At 42.4% G+C, this 20,997-nt stretch overlaps 1 protein-coding gene across 1 annotated transcript in view; it reads left to right on the top strand.

Annotated features, from left to right (window-relative positions):
* Window positions 1-20,997, top strand: part of LOC128691334 (uncharacterized) — a 95,349-nt gene that overhangs the window by 48,934 nt on the left and 25,418 nt on the right. The window contains exon 2 of the mRNA XM_070080507.1: window positions 6,289-6,673. Coding sequence (XP_069936608.1) covers window positions 6,290-6,673 — 384 coding nt within the window. The 5' untranslated portion in view covers window position 6,289. The remainder of the gene's footprint in view (window positions 1-6,288; window positions 6,674-20,997) is intronic.

Genomic DNA, 20,997 nt, shown 5'->3' with positions numbered 1-20,997 from the left:
TCATATGGTTGCATTCAGTCATATGAAGGATTCTGTTAGGTAGTGTATTTAAAAAATAATAAAGTTAGATTGGGTTTTAGGTTTAACATTTATGTGATATAATTGTGAGAAACATTTAAGATATACAATTTATAAGGTTCAGTTATTCAGTATTTATTTGGTTTTGGGTGAGTAAGTGATCTTTGAGTAGAGACTTGAATTTATAAACAGGTAGTGTTTCTTTTATATTTACAGGTAATGAATTCCAGATTTTAGGGCCTTTTATGTGCATTGAGTTTTTGCATAGTGTGAGATGAACACGAGGAACATCAAAGAGTGATCTGTGCCTTGTGTTATGGTCATGTGTTCTGTTGAGGTTGGCAAGGAGATGTTTGAGGGGAGGGTTAATATCAGAGTTAAGTGTTCTATGTATGTAATAGGTGCAGTAATAAGTATGGATGTTTTGTATGGTGAGTAGGTTTAGTGTATTGAATATTGGTGGAGTGTGCTGCCTGTAGTGAGAATTTGTTATCATTCTAACTGCAGCCTTTTGTTGGGTAATTAGTGGTCTGAGATGGTTAACTGTTGTTGAGCCCCATGCACAAATTCCATAGGTGAGATAGGGGTAAATAAGAGAGTGATATAGGGCCAGGAGGGCTGACTGTGGAACATAGTACCGTATCTTCGATAGTATGCCTACAGTCTTGGAAATTTTCTTAGAAATTTGTTGTATATGTGTATGAAATTTGAGTCTATTATCAAGGTGGATTCCTAAGAATTTTCCCTCTGTTAGCTTTGTGATAGGTGATCCGTTTATCATTATGTTAAGAGGGACATCTGTAGCTCTGTTACCAAACTGAATGAAGTAGGTTTTGTCAATGTTTAGTGTAAGTTTGTTAGTCCTCATCCAGGTAGATATTTTCTGTAATTCGGTATTTACAGTATTGGCTAGCGTGACTGGGCTCGGGTGAGAGAAGACGTATGTAGTGTCATCTGCAAATAGTGTGGGTTTGAGTAATTGCGAAGCATTTGGAAGGTCATTTATGTATAGGAGAAAGAGAAGAGGGCCAAGGACACTTCCCTGTGGGACACCAACTGTAATTGGTTGCGCAGAAGAGTTTGCCCCATTTGCGTACACATATTGGCTTCTGTTGCTGAGGTATGACTTGAGGTAGTTGAGGGAGTGCCCTCTTATACCATAGTGTGACAATTTTACGTGGAGCAAGTCATGGTCAACTGTATCAAAAGCTTTACGTAAGTCAATGAAGATCCCCAGTGGGACTTCTTTTTTCTCTATTGCAGTGTATATATGTTCTAGCATGTGTATAATAGCATCATTAGTATTTTTATTAGGCCTGAATCCAAATTGGCAGGGGTTGAGTATGTTTTGGGAGATAAGGTAGGAGTAGATTCGTTTATGAATTAATTTTTCGAAGATTTTTGAGAGAGGGTGTAAGTTGGATATTGGCCTATAGTTATTCAACTCTGTTTGGTCTCCTCCTTTGTGGATCGGGGTGACCCTTGCTATTTTGAGTACTGTAGGGAAGGTGGAGGATTCAATGGATTTGTTAAAGAGTGTTGCAATGATTGGTGATAGCACTTGTGACACTTTTTTGTATATAAAGGGTGGTAAGGTATTTAAATCTCCTGCCTTGTTTTTTAGTGCGTTGATAATAAGGGAGACTTCGTATGGGTTAGTCGGAGCTAGGAACAGTGTGTTCGGGTAGTTGCCGGTGAGGTAGTCATTTGGTGGGGTATCTGAGCTTGGGATTTTATTGGCAAGGTTTTGTCCTATAGTGGAGAAGAAATCATTGAGTCTGTTTGCTGTTTCTGTTGGTGGGAGTTGGGGTTCATCTGATTTTGCTAATTTTATTTCGCTATTTCGTGATATCTTTTTTGTTCCCAGAATTTCTGATAGGGTTTTCCAGGTCTTTTTTATATCACCTCGTAAGTTGGATAATCTGTTCTCATAATACAATTTTTTTGCCCTTCTTATCAGGCTGGTTAGGATTGACGAGTAACGTTTTGTTTGGTCTCTGGTTATGTGACCCATTCTGTACTGTTTTTCATATTGGTGTTTTGTATTTATGGATTTGAGAATGCTGGGTGTTAGCCAGGGACTGTTCAGTCTCTTAGCTGTCATCTGTTTAGTTTTTTTAGGGCAGTGCTTGTTATAGAGGTATTGGGTCTTTTTTAGAAAATTATTAATACATTCGTCAATATCTGTATAGATTTCTAGCTCAGTGTGCCAATCAATGTTTGCTACTGCTGTTGTGAAGTTATTAATGGCTGCCTCATTGTGAAGTCTGAAGGTGACTTTAGTAGTGTCTTGGGGTAGTTTACCAAGAGTTGTTATGAGGAAAGTAGGGTAGTGGTCTGTGGTATTATCTGTAATTATGCCTGATTTTAAAGGGGATATGGTGTTGGTCCAGATGTGGTCAAGTAGGGAAACACTAGTCTCTGTAACTCTTGTAGGTTTTGTTACTGTTGGTAGTAACATACAGTTACTCATTGTGTTTGTGAATTCAGTAACGTGTGGGTCCTGGTCTTGCAGGAGATTTATATTGAAGTCACCTGAGAGTAGTAAGTGATCTTTGTTCATGCGTGCATCAGTTATCATACTTCCTAGATTTTGACTAAATTGGCTAATGTTTGACTGTGGAACTCTGTAGATGTTTATCAATGTGAGAGGTTTTTGTAGGTATTTGGATTTGAATTTAGCTATTATATATTCCCCATGTTCATCCCTTGTGCAAGTATTAGTGATACATTCTAGTTGGTCTGAGTAGTATATGGCTGTGCCACCCCCTTGTTGGTCTGGCCTACAGTTGTGTATGGCTGTGTAACCAGGAATGGCATAGACATCTGTACTATCAGGCTTTAGCCAGGTTTCAGTTAGTGTAATGATGGACATATTGGCATGTAAGGAATTTAGTAATGCTATGAGGTCATCGTAATGCTTGCTTAAAGATCTGATATTGTAGTTAAAGATAGTTATGTTGTTGTTGGCACTGAGAAGTGCCTTTGATTGTTCTGCAGTGTAGTAATTACAGTAACTGTTTGATTCATTTAAGTCATTAAATAAGAGGTTGGTATCAGGATCAATGCTTGTAATCATAAGATTTGTAGTGAATCTATAGTTAGAATTAAGTATAAAACAAAGTAAATAGTCTTAAGCTAAAAAATAGCACCTGAATTATTTAACAAATGTAAAATAATGAGCTAAGGGAAGCTAAAATACTAATACAAATAAAGTGATGATCAAATAATGGAGCTTGGGAATATGATAGTAGGTAGTACTATAAAGGTAATTTTTTAAAGTTAGAATTATAGTATAAAATTATAATATAAAAGGGACTAATATAGGTTGTGGTGAACAATAAAGTGGTAATCAAATAAATGAGCTTTGGAATATAATGGCAAAATTGTGAACTTATTCTACTTTAGCACCTGAGAATAGCACCTTGATTATTTTAACAATTGTGAATATATAAACTAGGGTAGTTATATAAAGCTAAAATAAAGGAGAAAATATATAAGGGACTAAAATTAAGTAATGGTAAACAAAGTTAAATGGACAGATGGTAGGAATTATAATATAAACTTATAATATAAAAATACAATTTGAAATGGTACTTGCAATTGCACTAGAGTCTGGTATAGGTTGTTGACAAGATCAAGATTATAACTAGATTTAAATTGACAAAATAAAATTCACAATTAAAGTACCAAAAGAATAATAGTAAAAAAATAACAATGGTAATGTCTTGGTTATAATATGATAGTAAGATGGTAGACAGGTACCCAGGTACACAGGTACAAAGGATAATATAAAGGTTGGGGTTGAATATACAAACTTGAAAATTTGGCAACAAAATGTTATGGGAAGTATAAGATAATGTTTAATGTACAAAAGTAAAATTGACTGGTAGTAAATATGGTGTTTAATAAAATTTTAGTAAGTAATAATGATTACAAAAAAGTGAAAAAGTAATGTTTATTTCATTCAATATTGCACTGGTAGTTATACTTGAGGTTATATGGCAGTACAAGGTAATTAAGAGTAATCTAAGATAGTAAATGTGGTATTAAAACAGGTAAAGGTAATTAGACAAGTAATGGTTATTAAATGTCAAAAATGTTAAGAGTAAATTGAAATTTTAGTAAAAATGATAATTATTAATTTTAGTAAGTAATATCAATTGATAGTATTTAAAAAAATATGAGGTAGTAATATGGACAGAGAAAGTATCAATTCAGCTAATGTTTAAGCGAACAATAGTAAATAACAAAATCACATAAGGTGACTTATGCTTACTAGTAAAATCACAAAATGAGGTAGTTGATTATTTAATTACTAAGAGATTGCACAATGAAATTTGAACAATAATGGAGCAAAACATACACTACACTACGTAGGCTTTTAAGTTGGACATTGTTTAGTTATTCTCTGTAAGATTAGTATCCCTGAGAAATCGTGATAGATCATTCTCGTTCGTGATTGTGTACAGTTGACCTACATTTGTTTTCCTAACAAGAATTTTCCCATCCCGTGTGAAGCATTGGTGTATTGTGTCGTTATTCTCCCGCTTAAGTTTTCTGACTCTATACAGGAGGTTCTGACGTTTTTTGGTAAGACACTCGTTTATGTATACCTCTTTCTTTACTTTAATAGATGCAATAATTAAGTCTTTTTTCCTGTCATGTGAGTGGAATCTAAGCATAACACTTTTTCTACCATGGGATCCTAGTAACCTGGCTTCTTTTATTTCAGACTCTGGTACAATAACACTTGTTTGGTCCTTTATGATCTGCAGAGTAATTTCTTTACTGTTTGTTTGGTTCATATCACTGGGAAAAAGTGGACTGTTAACTATTACTGCGTCCGATAGTTTATCTTGTTCAGTTTTATCTTCTTGGAGAGCAAAGTAGTCACTGAACTGGTTATCTAAGTTGTTCTTCCATTCTTTTACTGCTTCTTCAACCTTTGTATTAAGAGATATTATTTGTTGGGTATGGCTATCTATGACTGTTTGGATGGTCTTGTCACAGTTAGTCATTCCTGGTGTTGTTAACTTTTGTTCAAGACTGAGGATTTTGTTCTCGAGTTGTGTCATCCTGGTGTCTTGTTTTGTTAGCGTCTCTCGAAGATTCATATTTTCAATAGCTAAGTTGGAGATGCATGTCTTTAGGGTATCTGGATCGTTGGTCATACCTGAGAGACTACTTGGTAGGTTGAATCCGGGGAAGAGAGGGGAGGATGGGCTGGTGGCAGCCATGTTTGTTGTTATTGTTGTGGTGTCGCCTTGAGTGGTGGTGAGTGGGGTGGTTGCTGAGCCGGCGTCCTCCTGGCTACACTTGTTGAATAGTTGATTTTTCGGTGTTTTCTTGCTGGCCTTGGTGCTGTTTCCTCTTAGATTGCGCCTCATAATACTACAGGAATTGTTGTAGTTAAGAAGAAGTTGTAGTATACAAAGCTTAGGGTTACGTTGTTCGGCTGGCAGCGGGGTGTTGCTTTCGGTTTGTGTGCAGTCTTCCTTTGATCTCTATTATTTTCGATTTGTAGGTTTCACTGTTGGTAATCTTTGGTCATTCTGGGTGCTACGTTGGGTAGTGCAGTTTTGCTTGTAACTAGGTCATCATAGGAGCATTGGTAGCTCTGGTAGTTGGAGAAAAGTACGGAGCTTGGAAGTCGCTGCTGCCGCTGCCGCCAGATCTTTACAGGATATTATAAATGTAGATCTAAGGTACTAGTTTTTCTGGAGTCATTTGTTCAGTTGTTCTTGTGTTGATTCTGAGTCCAAGTCGCTTGAGATTACTGCGTGAAGATGGAGAAGTTTGTAGTGTTACCCTTGATTTATTTAGTCGCTTTGGTCTCTTGTTATTTTTACTAGCAAGATAATCTTAAGGTTTTGATATGAGACCATATCTATGTTCACTTAGCTTCATTTAGCAGCTAGTATTGTGTCATGCGCCAGCCTATTAAATTTATTACAAATGATATAAAGAGAGTAATATCCAATAATTATTATTTTATAGTTAATAGTAAGGAAGTCTGGTGCTAAGGACACCATAGTGGCTTTAGTAAGATCCAAAGATTTAATTTATAGAATTATAGATTGATAAAGCTCTACACAAAAATAATTTTTGTCCCAGTAAAGGCTTGATCTGCAACGTTCATCTTTTGTTTTCGGTAAAGTAGGAAGATTATTTCTACATGTAAAGTTAGAAATAGTGTGCATGAGAGTGGTGAGTAATGTTCACTCCGTCGCCACTCCATCCCCTGACAAGTGCATTTTTTGCTTACAGCATGAAGCTGGTGTGTCTTGTGGTTGTTGTGACCTTGTTCCACTTAGACGAAGCGGCTGAGCCACGAGAGCAGAGACCCAGGTCTGTGGTGCCAGGGGTTAATGTCAGACCCGGCACAGACCACACTCCCATCATCTTCCCAGATAAAAATTCTAATGGATTTGCTAACCGTGATTTCACCCGCCTTGCATTCAAGCCAGTACATCATACAAGGCCTCAACGTGTGCCCCTGCCTGTACCTCAGCATGTACCCCTGCCTGTACCTCAGCCTGTACCTCAGCCTGTACCTCAGCCTGTACCTCAGCCTGTTCCCAAGGTTGTAACCCCACCTGTGCCTCAGCCCGACCACAGACTTATACCAGAGCTGCCTGAGGACTTGGATCTGGTAAGTAGCTTCCTGTTCATTGTGATCTTCACTTGCTATCCATACCTGGAGTCTACCTGGAAGGTATTCCGGGGATCAACGCTCCCGCAGCTCGGTTCATGACCAGGCCTCCCGGTGGATCAGGGCCTGATCAGTGAGGCTGTTACTTCTGGCCGCACGCAATCCAACGTACAAGCCACAGCCCAGCTGATCCGGCACCGACTTTAGGTATCTGTCCAGCTCCCTCTTGAAGACAACCTGGGGTCTACTGGTAATGCTCCTTATTACTGGTGTGAAGCTGTTGAACAGTCTTGGGCCCCGGACACTTGTTGCGTTTTCTCTAAGTGTACCAGTGACGCTCCTACTTTTCACTGGGGGTATGTTGCATCGCCTGCCAAGTCTTTTGTTTTCGTATGGAGTGATTTCTGTCCGCATATTAGGGACCAGTCCCTCCAGAATCTTCCAGGTGTAGATTATGATATATCTCTCTCTCGCCTGTGCTCCAGCGAGTACAAGTCAAGTGCTTCCAGGCGTTCCCAGTAGTAAAGGTTCTCTGTACATTCTCTAGAACCGCAATTTCATTTGCCTTGAATGGGGATGTTAATATACAGCAGTATTCCAGCCTAGAGAGAACAAGTGATTTAAAAAGGATCATCATTGTCTTAGCATCTCTTGTCTTGAATGTTCTCAGTATCCATCCTATCAGTTTCCTAGCAGATGTGATAGTGGCATTGTTGTGGTCCTTGAAGGTGAGGTCTTCGGACATTACCACACCCAGGTCCTTCACATTACTTTTCCGCTCTACTGTGTGATTAGAGTTTGTAGTATACTCAGTCCTAGTTATTATTTCCTCCAGTTTTCCATAACGGAGTAGTTAGAATTTGTCTTCATTGAACATCATATTGTTCTCTGTTGCCCATTAGAAAACTTGGTTTATATCTTCTTGGAGCTTCGCCGTGTCCTCAATGGATGACACTCTCATGCAGATCCTAGTATCATCTGCAAAAGATGATACAGTGCTGTGGTTTACATCTCTGTCTATGTCTGATATGAGAATAAGGAACAGGATAGGAGCGAGTACTGTGCCTTGTGGGACAGAGCTCTTCACTATGGCAGCATCTGATTTAACTCTGTTTACCACTACTCTCTGTGTGCGATTGGTTAGAAAGTTGAAGATCCATCTGCCTACTTTGCCAGTTATCCCTTTAGCACGCATTTTGTGTGCTGTTACACCGTGATCGCACTTGTCAAAGGCTTTTGCAAAATCTGTGTATACTACATCTGCATTCTGTTTGTTTTCCAGTGCATCTAGGACCATATCATAGTGGTCTAGCAGTTGCGAAAGGCAGGAGCGACCTGCTCTGAAACCATGTTGCCCTGCGTTGTGCAATTTTTGGGAGTCCAGGTGGTTTGCTATCCTGCTTCTTAGAACTCTTTCAAAGATTTTTATGATATTGAACGTTAAAGCTATTGGTCTCTAGTTCTTAGCTACTGCTTTGCTGCCACCGCTATGGAGTGGGGCTATATCTGTTGTTTAAAGTGATTGTGGAATCTCGCCTGTGTCTAAGCTCCTTCTCGATAGCATATATAGGGCCCGTGAGAGGGGTTTCTTGCAGTAACTTTAGCTCAATATTTTCCACTTCCCTGGTTAGCACTTCCTTAAGTGTATCAGATAATCTGGCATTCTTGAGGAGCTCAGTGATTCTTCGTCTTCTCCTGTAGAGGGAGCGTCTCTCTCTCGCCACTTTACTTCTTCTTTTCCTTTTTCTTATAGGAATATACATTGAACATACTTCAGCTACCAGGAGGTTGATCTTTTCAAGGCATTGGTTAGGGTTTATGTAATTTAAGATATCCTCCCATCAGGTTTCATTTAGAGCAAAGTTTACCTGATCCCAGATGATGTTCTTGTTGTTGAAGTTGAATTTGGTAAAGGTGCCCTCATAGCTGTATGCATTTTGCTGATCAGGACTCCTGTGCATGTAAGTCTGGACTTCCTACATGCTAGACTTGCATATAGGAAGTAGATTTATCAGAATTTAGTTGTTTTCTGTACCCGATTCACTCATTAATAGTTGTGACTAACCTGAAACAGAATTTGTCCAGCCAGAAACATATGCATAACATAAAGGAGAATTATGTTAATGTTTACGTCCCTGAGTTGACGTACTATAAGTATTATGGCTGGAGTGTTGTTGCAGGAGATCTGGCGAGAATAAAATATTACATATTATTGTTAGAACACCACCAAGGTCGTGAGAGTCAGTCTTTCTCTCTCTCTCTCTCTCTCTCTCTCTCTCTCTCTCTCTCTCTCTCTCCCTCTCCCTCCTCTCTCTCTCTTCTCTTTTTTTCTGTTCGAAATAACGATTTAAAACAAATAGATGAGAGGAAATTCTTAGCACGTCCATAACCCTTATAAAGAACTCCAGTGCCAACAGCACAAGACTAGTAATCAGAGGATTATTTGCAAAGTTCAAACTACAGTAAATTCCTTCATATACATGGGACTCATGTGTTTGATGAGTCTGATGTATATGTCAACTGGACGAACATCTAGATAATGTACAACTGTAGAAAACCTTCAACAGTAAATTATATTTGCTTAAGCAAGACGAACGGTGTGGAAGATAGCATGTAGACTGTCGCTTCTAGCTAGAAGAGAGGTGTGGAAGATAGCATGCAGACTGTCGCTTCAAACCAGGGGAAAGGCGTTGAACTTAGCATGCAGGCTGTCGCTTCTAGCCAGGAGAGAGGTGTGGAAGATAGTATCCAGCCTCCAGCTTCTAGCAAGGGGAAAGATTTGAAATACAGCATGCAGACTGTCGCTTCTAACCAGGGGAGAGGTATGGAAGGTAGCATGCAACCTCTCGCTACTAACCAGGAAAGGGGTGTGAAAGACAGCATGCAGCCTGTCGCCTCTAGCTAGGGGAAAGGTGTGGAAGATAGCATACCACCTGTCGCTTTTAGCCACGAGAGAGGTGTGGAAGATATCATGCAGGCTGTTGCTTCTAACTACGAGAGAAGTGTGGAAGACGTGTGGAAGATAGCATGCCACCTGTCGCTTCTAGCCAGGAGAGTGGTATGAAAGGTAGCAGGCAGGCTGTCGCTTCTAGCCACGAGAGAAGTGTGGAAGATGGTATGCAGACTGTCGCCTCTAGCCAGTGGAGAAGTGTGGAAGATGGCATGCAGACTGTCGCTTCTAATCAGCGAAGACGTGTGGAAGATAGCATGCAGCCTGTTGCTTCTAGCCAGGGGAGAGATGATGAAGATAGCATGCCACCTGTCGCTTCTAGCCCGGAGAGAGGTGTGGAAGATTGCACGCAGGCTGTCGCTTCTAGCCACGAGAGAAGTGTGGAAGATGGCATGCAGACTCTCGCTTCTAACCTGGGGAGAGATGTGGAAGACACAATGCAGCCTCTCGCTTCTATCCAGGGTAGAGGTTTGGAAGATAGCTTGCAGACTGTCGCTTCTAGCCAGGGAATAGGTGTGGAAGATAGCATGCAGCCTGTCGTTCCAAGCCAGTGCAGAGGTCTGGAACATAGCATGCAGACAGTCGCTTCTAATCAGGGGAGAGGAGTAGAAGACAGCATGTAGGCTGTAGCTTCTAGCCAGGAGAGAGGTGTGGAAGATAGTATCCAGCCTCTCGCTTCTAGCCAGGGTATAGATTTGGAATATAGCACGCAGACTGTCGCTTCTAACCAGGGGAGAGGTGTGGAAGGAAGCATGCAACCTCTCGCTTTTAGCCAGGAGAGGGGTGTGGAAGATATCATGCAGGCTGTCGCTTCTAGCCACGAGAGAAGAGTGGAAGATGGCATGCATACTAATGCCTCTAGCCAGGGGGCAGGTGTGGAATACCGCATACAGAGTGTCGCTTCTAACCAGGGAAGAGGTGTGAAAGATAGCATGCAGCCTGTCGCTTTTAGCCAGGGGAAAGGTGTGGAAGTTAGCACACCACATGTCGCTTTTAGCCAGGAGAGAGGTGTGGAAGATATCATGCAAGATGTCGCTTCTAGCCACGAGAAAAGTGTGAAAGACGTGTGGAAGATAGCATGCCACCTGTCGCTTCTAGCCAGGAGAGTGGTATGGAAGGTAGCATGCAAGATGTCGCTTCTAGCCACGAGAGAAGTGTAGAAGATGGTATGCAGACTGTCGCTTCGAACCAGCGAAGAGATGTTGAAGATAGCATGCCTCCTGTCGCTTCTAACCAGGGAAGTGATGTGGAAGATAGCATGCAGACTGTCGCTTCTAACCTGGGAAGAGGTGTGGAAGATAGCATGCAGCCTCTCGCTTCTATCCAGGGTAGAGGTTTGGAAGATAGCATGCAGACTGTCGCTTCTAGGCAGGGGAGAGGTGCAGAAGATAGCGTGCAGTCTGTTGCTTCTAGACAGGAGAGAGGTGGGGAAGATGGCATGCAGAGTGTCGCTTCTATCCAGGAGAGATGTGTGGAAGATAGCATGCAGGCTGTCGCTTCTAGCCAGGAAAGTGGTGTAGAAGACAGCATGCAGCCTGTCGTTTCTAGCCAGGGTAGAGGTATGGAAGATAACATGCAGACTGTCGCTTCTAGCCAGGGGAGAGGTGCAGAAGATAGCATGCAGTGTGTCGCTTCTAGACAGGAGAGAGGTGGGGAAGATAGTATGCAGAGTGTCGTTTCTATCCAGGAGAGATGTGTGGAAGATAGCATGCAGACTATCGCTTCTAGCCAGGAGAGAGGAGGGGAAGATAGCATGCAGCCTCTCGCTTCCAACTGGAAGGGGGTGTGGAAGATAGAATGCAGACTGTCGTTTCTAGCCAGGGAAGGTGTCGAATTTAGCATGCAGACTGTTGCTTTTACCCAGGGGAGAGGTGTGGAATATAGCATGCAGCCTGTCGCTTCTAGCAAGGAGAGAGGTGTGGAAAATAGCATGCTGACTCTCGCTTCTAGCCATGAGAGAAGTGTGGAAGATAACATACAGCCTGCCGTTTCTAGCCAGAGGAGAGGTGCAGAAGATAGCATGCAGACTGCCGCTTCTAGCCAGAGGAGAGGGGTGGAAGATAGCATGCAGAGTGTCACTTCTAGCCAGGAGAGACGAGGGGAAGATAGCATGCAGCCTCTCGCTTCTAGCCAGGAGAGTGGAAGACAGCATGTAGCTTGTCGTTTCTAGCCAGGAGAGAGGTGTGGAAGACATAATGCAGACTCTCGCTTCTAGCCAGCAGAGAGGTGTGGAAGATAGCATGGAGACTGTCGATTCTAGCCAGGAGAGAAGTGTGGAAGATAGCATGCAGATTGTCGCTTCTAGCCAGAGGAGAGGTGCAGAAGATAGTATGCAGTCTGTTGCTTCTAGACAGGAGAGAGGTGTGGAAGATAACATGCAGACTGTCGCTTCTAGCGAGGAGAGAGGAGGGGAATATAGCATGCAAACTGTCGCTTCAAGCCAGGAGAGAAGTGTAGAAGATAGCATGCAGATTGTCGCTTCTAGACAGGAGAGAGGTGTGGAAGATATCATGCAGACTGTCGCTTCTAAAATGGAGAGTGGTGTGGTGGAAGATATCATGCAGACTGTAGCTTCTAAAAGGGAGAGTGGTGTGGAAGATAGCATGCAGAGTGTCGTTTCAACCAGGAGAGAGGAGGGGAAAGTAGCATGCAGCCTCTCGCGTCTAGCTAGGAAGGAGGTTTGGAAAATAGCATGCAGACTGTCGTTTCTAGCCAGGGTAGAGGTGTGGAATTAAGCATGGAGCCTGTTGCTTTTAGGTAGGAGAGAGGTGTGGAAGAGAGCTTGCAACCTGTCGCTTCTAGCCAGGAGAGAGGTGTGGAAGATATCATGAAGCCTGTCGTTTCAAGCCAGTGCAGAGAATTGGAAGATAACATGCAGACTGTCGCTTCTAACCAGGGGAAAGGTGTTGAAGGTAGCATGCAGGCTGTCGCTTCTAGCCAGGAGAGAGGTGTGAAAGATAGTATCCAGCCTCTCTTTCTTGTAGCCAGGGGAGAGGTTTGGAATATAGCACGCTGACTGTCGCTTCTAACTAGAAAAGAGGTGTGGAAGATAGCATGCAACCTCTCGCTTCTAGCCAGGAGAGAGTTCTTAATGGTAGCATGCAGGCTGTCGCTTCTAACCACGAGAGAAGTGTGGAAGATGGCATGCAGACTGTAGCCTCTAGTCAGGGGAGAGGTGTGGAAGACCGCATGCAAAGTGTCGCTTCTAACCAGAGGAGAGTTCTTGAAGATAGCATGCAGCCTGTCGCTTCTAGCCAGGGAAAAGATGTGGAAGATAGCATGCCACCTATCGCTTCTAGCCAGGGTAGAGGTGCATAAGCTATCATACAAACTGTCGGTTCTAGCCAGGAGAGAAGTGTGGAAGATAGCATGCAGACTGTCGCTTCTAGGCAGGAGAGAGGTGTGGAAGACAGCATGCAGACTGTCGCTTTTATTCAGGGAAGAGGGTTGGAAGATAGCATGCAGACTGTCGGTTCTAGCCAGGAGAGAGGTGTGGAAGACAGCATGCAGACTGTTGCTTCTTGCCAGGGGAGAGGTGTAGAAGGTAGCATGCAGACTGTCGCTTCTAACTAGGGGAAATGTGTAGAAGATAGCATGCAGACTGTCGCTTATAGACAGGAGAGAGGTGGGGAAGATAGCATGCAGAGTGTCGTTCCTATACAGGAGAGAGGTGTGGAAGATTGCATGCATTCTGTCGCTTCTATCCAGGGCAGAGGGGTCGAAGATAGCATGCAGTCTTTCCCTTCTAGCCAGGAGAGAGGTGTGGAAGATATCATGCAGACTGTCGCTTCTATCTACGAAGGTGTGGAAGATAGCACGCAGACTGTCGCTTCTAGCCAGGAGAGAGGAGGGGAAGATAGCATGCAGCCTGTCGCTTCTATCTACGAAGGAGGTGCAGAAGATAGCATGCAGACTGTTGCTTCTAGAGAGGAGAGAGGTGGGGAAGATAGCATGCAGAGTGTTGCTTCTATCCAGGAGAGATGTGTGGTAGATAACATGCAAACTGTCGCTTCTAGCAAGTAGAGAGGAGGGAAAGATAGCATGCAGCCTCTCGCTTCTAGCTAGGAGGGAGATGTGGAAGGTAGCATGCAGTCTGTCGTTTCTAGCCAGGGTAAAGGGTGTGCAAGATAGCATGCAGAGTGTCCCATCTAGCCAGGTGGATAGGTGTGGAAGATAACATGCAGCCTCTCGCTTCTAGCCAGGAGAGAGGTGTGGAAGATAGCATGCAGCCTGTCGTTTCTAGCCAGTGGAGAGGTGCGGGAGATAGCATGCAGCCTCTCGCTTCTAGCCAGGGGAGATGCGTGGAAGATAGCATGCAGCCTGTCGTTTCTAGCCAGTGGAGAGGTGCGGGAGATAGCACGCAGCCTCTCGCTTCTAGCCAGGGGAGATGCGTGGAAGATAGCATGCAGCCTGTCGTTTCTAGCCAGTGGAGAGGTGCAGGAGATAGCATGCAGCCTCTCGCTTCTAGCCAGGGGAGATGCGTGGAAGATAGCATGCAGCCTGTCGTTTCTAGCCAGTGGAGAGGTGCGGGAGATAGCATGCAGCCTGTCGTTTCAACCAGGGGAGAGGCCTGCCGTGTTACTGCCTGGATGGAAAGGATGAGCCCAGCCTGCTATGCCTGGATGTCCACCGAGTGAGAGCGAGGCAGCTCGTCTCACTGCTCAAGCTGTATCCCGTGACGTCATACAGTCACAGGCCTAAGGGATCTTCTATATAAAGCACATGGATGGTACTATGATACTCAGCTAATCTATATAACACACATAAGGGGATCAGCAACTATGCTGACAGCTCGGTCATGTTACGTATGTCGTCTCGACATACACTACTATGCTATAGGCTGAACAGGCAGGTGGTTCTGGGCTGATTCTATACAATAACAAATTCATATATAACTTAGAACTAATGGATGGTATCATAATGGATGTTAACAAAATGAGTTTTACGTAATGGGTGTTAACGTAATCACTTAACGTAATGAGTTTCATTGGGTGTTAACGTAATTTTTAACGTAATGCATTACAAACTATAAGAACAAATCATTGTACAATATGGATGGAATTGATCGATCGATCTGTATTCATGCACTCTACGGATTCTGAGGAAGAATAAATATATATATATACAAGGTGAAATTAACAGCAAAGGCATCTGGTGCACTCAGATCATTACTGTCAAATTCTCAGAATACGGAGGGAACGTGAACACGAAAAAAAAAAATTCTGAAAAACTGATCAGTTAATAACAAAACACACAGTTGACAATTTCCTTCATCTCGGACATCTAATTATACAGACTATGTACATTTAAACCCAATTCTGCGAGGGTGAGGTTTACATATGCAGAATGGTTATCATCTCTGGGAGGATCGAATTCCTCTGCAATGGCTAACACATGCCTTGACTGAGGGAGATCTGAACGAGTATCTACAAAAGATACTTGTGGGTTTCTCATTACTTGTCGAGTACGCAAGGAGTAACGACATTCAGGTTGAATATCTGACTGAGTATTTGAGGTAGAGGGTACAGAGTCAAGAGGATTTTCAGCATCTGTCACATTAGTCTGGGTAGCAATATCATCAACATCGCATACTAATTTCATATGATCTAAATGCGATTCTTTGTACTTACCAGTACTAATTTCTCTAACCTTATACTTATTGCCAGAGATATGTTCTACAACTCGATAAGGGCCAACAAACTTTTGATCGAGCTTAGGCATTTCGGATGTTTTGTTGAAATTTGTCAGCATTACTCTTGAACCTACTTTAACTTTTGATGGCTTAGCACGGCTATTAGTTACTCTAGTAAATTCTGCTGTTGATTTATGAAGTGTTTCACGGATTCTGCTAAAAACACTCTGAGCTAAGCTGGTACGAGTTGCTACGAAATCATCAGGGTTGTAATTGGGTTTCGGAGTGGAATATATCAACTCATAGGGTAAACGCTTGTCTACACCATACAATGCATAATGTGGAGTATCACCTATGGAAGCATTGTAAGCAGAATTTATGGCACATTGAACATCTGGTATAACTTCATCCCAAGTTTCACTATTGGGGTTGATAGTGGCTCTCAAGACATCAAGTACTTTCTTATTGGTTCGTTCAGCTAACCCATTGCTGGCAGGATGATGAGGAACAATGGTGGATTTAGAGATCTTGTACAAAGTACACAAATTTTCAAGAATCTCATTACAGAATTCACCTCCATTATCTGTTACTAAGGACTTAGGGGTGGTATGCCTGCAGATAATGCGTTCTTTAAACGCTTTAGCTACTGTCTCTGCAGTCTTATCTGCAATAGGAACTAACTCACAATATCTGGTGAAATGGTCTACCATAACACACAGATGTTTGTTGCCTTGGAGGGAACATTTAAAATTGGTTAACAAATCAAGGGCAACTCTTTCCCACGGTTCGCTAGTGGTTGGGTACACTTGGATTGGATTAGGACCATTGACATTTCCTTTATGTTGCATACAAACACTACATTTCTTAACATACTCTGAAATGTCAGTTGCCATACGTGGCCAAAAGTACTTCATTCTGGCTTGTTTCACAGAACGATCCATACCAGGGTGTGCAACACCTGGTGCATCGTGAACTAGCTGTAGAGCTACATTCACTAGTGACTGTGGAATTACTAACTGGTACACTCTTCTACTTGGAGTACCCAACTCGGCTGTTCGATACAGTAATTCTTGGCTCATTACAAAGTCACTAATGGGTGCTGGTGGCTTCACAGTCAGAATAAGATCTTCCTGGAGCAGGAATCGAATCACACCAGACCACATGGGATCTGTTCTTTGGGCATTCTTTACATCCTCGGCAGTAAATGGAGGATCTGCAGTAACTACACTAACGTGTCGCGATAAAGCATCTGCGACTACATTTGACTTGCCAGGTAAATGTTCAAAAGTGGGATTGAACTCTTGGATAGTCAAGGTCCATCTGGCTAACCTTCCAGTAGGTTGTTTGTTCTGGAATAAAGGTATCAGTGGTGCATGGTCTGTCAAGACATGAACAGGGTACTGGTAAATAATGTCTCGGAAGTGCTTTAAAGACCATACTATTGCTAAAGCTTCTTGCTCCGTTACTGTATAATTACGTTCAGCCTTCGTAAGGACTCGGCTAGCAAATGCAACTGCGTTGTACTTGCCATCAGTCTTCTGAGCTAGTACGGCACCTATGCCAATTGAACTAGCATCAGTTGTCAGATAGAAGGGCTTAGAAAAATCTGGGAATTTCAAAATGGGAGCAGACGTTAGCTTTTCTTTTAGTGTCTGGAATGCTCTTTCTTGACGGAAGGTCCAAACGAAAGGAGCATCTTTCTTAAGCAATTCAGTTAGAGGAGCTGCTATTGAAGAAAAATTAGCAATGAAAGATCTGTAGAAACCTGCTAGACCCACAAAGGATCTTACAGCATCAGCAGTTTTGGGGGATGGAAAATTTAGTACTGCCGTTACTTTACTTTGATCAGTCGTAACCCCTCTAGGAGTGACTACGTGACCAAGAAACTTAATTTCTGATCTGAAAAATTGACATTTAGACAGTTTGATCTTTAAATTGGCTTCTTCAAGCTTACCAAGTACTATATCAAGTCTTTTCAGGTGTGTATCCACATCTTCGGACATGACGATTACGTCATCTAAGTACACCATAAGTGCTTTACCTATAAGACCTCTAAAGATATTGGTCATGAGTCTAGAGAATGTGATAGGAGAGGATCGTAATCCAAAAGCCATTTGAAGGAAGTGATAATGACCTGTGGGAGTAGAGAATGCGGTTAACTCTTGGCTGTCCTCGTGAAGAGGGACTTGCCAAAACCCTTGTAACAAGTCCAGGGTTGAGAAGACTTTGTTATCTCCAATGTTGCGTAAAAGATCACCAAGTACAGGAAGTGGGAAATGATCTGGAATAGGTTTCGCATTTAACTTCCTAAAGTCAATCACCGGGCGCCAAGTGCCGTCCTTCTTAGGCACTAGGATCAAGGGCGCATTCCAGGGTGAATTACTTGGTGCAATAACTCCATTATCGAGCATTTGATTGATCAATTCTTCTGCGACAGCAACTTGGGAATGAGGCATTCTGTACGCAGGTATATAGATAGGTCTAGTACCAGGTTCAAGTGGAATACGATGGGACAATAAGTTCGTTATACCCATCTCTCACCTGGTAAGGCAATGGCTTTACGACGTTTGTTCAACTGCGTCAACAAACGCTTGACTTCGTCTGGGAAGTCAGTGGGAGCTAAGTCTTTCTCCTCAACCGGTGGAATGGATTGATCCAGTGGAGTGGATGAGGTCTCCCCTGTTGAAATAACACCGACCCACTGGTCAGGTGGCACGTCATCCTGTACTTGAACAGGGTAAGGATAGTGAACCAGGTCAACGAGATTGGTATTTGCTCTGAGACGAACACTGTGACCCGAAGTGTTAGCAAGGAATAAATGGATCTTACTGTCTCTTACAACGTGTAAGGAAGGTTCAACAAATAAACCCTTGACCTTGCAGGAATCACTGTCAACTAGGACGTTATCACCATCTGGAACATTAGGAACAACAACAGACACTCTAGTGAGAGCACTAGCCGCAACAGAGACGTCTTTCTGCAGACGGCATGTGACATCAACAAGAGATGGCATTACTAGTTTCAAGTAATCATTTTCCGACAAGGCGTCCCCTGTGGAGAAACTACTACTTGGACTAGCAGACATTGCAGGGATAGGCTGAGCACTCAAGGCAGTCTGAGCATCCTCGGACACTTGAGACAATACACTATCTTGCATATCTGAAGGTGTAGGTGGAACACAGATGGGAGTGACAGAGTTACTAGTTCCTGACCACTTGGGTACGCTACTGGAAAATGCATTGGCTTGTAACTAACTTGTAAGGACTTAATCCGTACATCGTACTCTGCGGCAGTATGGCAGATTTCTGATCCAAGCTGGTAACCCCAAAATGGAACGATCAAGTCGTCAATTTGGGCATGCCATCGGTAAGGGTCGAGCACAATGCGTAAGTCTCGCATGGAAGCAAATCCCAGTAGAAGGTCACCAGGGAAAGTAATCTGGTTGACAACAAGAAAAGCAGCAGTGAAGTCTCTACCTTGGATAGTAAAGGTGAGTGAAGTCTGACCTCGGACACGCAGAAGGGAACCAGCTACTCCACTAAGGGAGGTTACAGTAGTTGGTTCAACGAGGAGGACACAGCGTAACTGCTTCTCTTTAAACAAGCTAGACCTGATGATATTAACTTGTGCACCAGAGTCCATGAACACATGAACGGGCGCATTATGGATAGAAGCTTGTACTAAAGGACCTATCGGTTTGTTTGGAGTTATATGCAAACAGAAGGGTGGGTTATCATCGGAGAAGGCATTTTCTACTTCATCCCCAAATTCCTCTACGTCAGAGACGTGTGAAGCAGCATCAACAGCGAGGTTGTCATTCTCAAGACTGGCTAAGGCTTCATAGGAATTTTGAACTGGGATGGTGTACTCATTATCACCTACTGTCACGACTGGACAAGTAGACTGGGGTGCTCGGATTCCCCCGAATTGGAAGAATGAGCCTGGTTCTGGTTAGTTTGAGAACCACGACTCTGTTTCCCCTCCTGGCTCTGCGGTTGGAACGGCCACAGAAAGATCTAGAGTATTGAAGGTTGTAGAGAGCATTGCACTCAGATGTGTCATGTCCATGTATTCTATGATAAGTACAGTAGGGAAGATCTGACTGGTACTCATCATCAGTACGACGCCTCTTAGGGTGACTATCAGGACAATTAATTGCAATATGGCCACGGAAACCACAATTGTAGCAAGTTCTTTGACTATAGGTACTATACATGCTACGGGTGCTACAGGAATGATGACTCTTAACACTAGCTTTGGATGATGATCACGAGTGATTTAGATTGGGAGTTTTGGTAGTAGCACAAAACTAGAGAAAGTACAGGAGTAGACAAAGTGTTTGGCGTAGACTTACGTTAAGGAAAGGTTCCCTCGGGACACAAATTTCGTGCATGGATGAGAGCTGCGGGCGGTCCCACTGCAGCATTTAGAGGACTAGAATTGTACACATACATTGATGCCGGTGGCATTAGTTGTTTGATAACTCCGAATGCTGCTAATTTAGCAAACCCTTCAAGGGCTGGTTTATCATTGTCTCTGAGGTACTTGGAAGTTTGACCTGCTTTAACGAATGAGGACATTAGGTTATTTAGGCGAAGGGCAAATTCATCTAATGACTCCTCTGGTCTCGGAGCTGTACACACTAATTCTTTGAGAACGACAAAAGGATCGGTTTCTCGCACCTGTTCAAGATAGTTACGGATTAACTGTTCATAATCTTGGCACCTGGTTAGATCTTTAAAGTCTTTCATACGAATCAAGTTCAACACATGTGAGGCGGCTGGAGAACGGGCTAGACTCTCCTTTCCGATACTGATTAAACAACTCTCAGATGGAAGGCCATCAACTGAAGCATCAGCTCTGGCTCGAACAGCAGTAAACCAACCTTCTAGGTTGTCAGGATTACCATTGAACAATGGCATAGCATCATAAGGATCACGACTGAAATTGCGCAGGCTAGAAGTCTGAGTGTGTCTATTATTTGATAAAGGATTACTCGAATTGTGAACTGATGCATTAATGGTTGTACTAGCAGCATTTGCTGAGGCATCGCTTGAGAAGACTTGAGACATGTTTGCAAAATGTAAAACAAGAATTTAGAGAAACAAAAGAAAATGTAACTGAGGAACACACAACACAGTGAACTTAAATGGGAAGAAAATGCTTAACTATTCTGCATAAGTAATTAAAAATTGACAGGTCACACTGTAAGCAAGGAAACTCACACAAGAAAATACTCAACTGAATAAACAACACTTTGAAAATCAAGAGAACTTGTACTTTACTCAAATCTAATTTGCTCAACTTTACTTTAAAATTGAATGAATGGCACAGTGAGTTGTCTTTACTCTCAATGCAATAGGGAAATTCAACAATAAAATGATGAATCAATCAAAAATGTTAAAATGGACTCAATAAAGCTTGTGCAAAATTAAAACAAACTGGGAAAACAATTCACTAAAAATAAAATAAAATGGCACACAAAGAATAAAATATTATGCACTGAAAAGAGCATATGAAACTGCACTGAAATATACTGTAGCAATATTGCAAATAACAATTGCTAATCAAAAGTACTGCACAACACTACATAAAATTTCTGAAAGAAGAATTTTAAATGGTAACACAATGTTTGCACAAGAATTATTGCAAAATGAGTCAATGTGCAATAATAAAAAAAATTACACACACAAGAAAATACAGTTTACAAGAAAAAAAATATATCAAGGAATGAACTGAGTG

The sequence above is a fragment of the Cherax quadricarinatus genome, unplaced genomic scaffold (genome assembly GCF_038502225.1).
Source record: "Cherax quadricarinatus isolate ZL_2023a unplaced genomic scaffold, ASM3850222v1 Contig545, whole genome shotgun sequence".
NCBI lineage: Eukaryota > Metazoa > Arthropoda > Malacostraca > Decapoda > Parastacidae > Cherax > Cherax quadricarinatus.
Note: the sequence above shows the minus strand (reverse complement) of the source record. Positions and strands in the feature narration are given on the sequence as shown.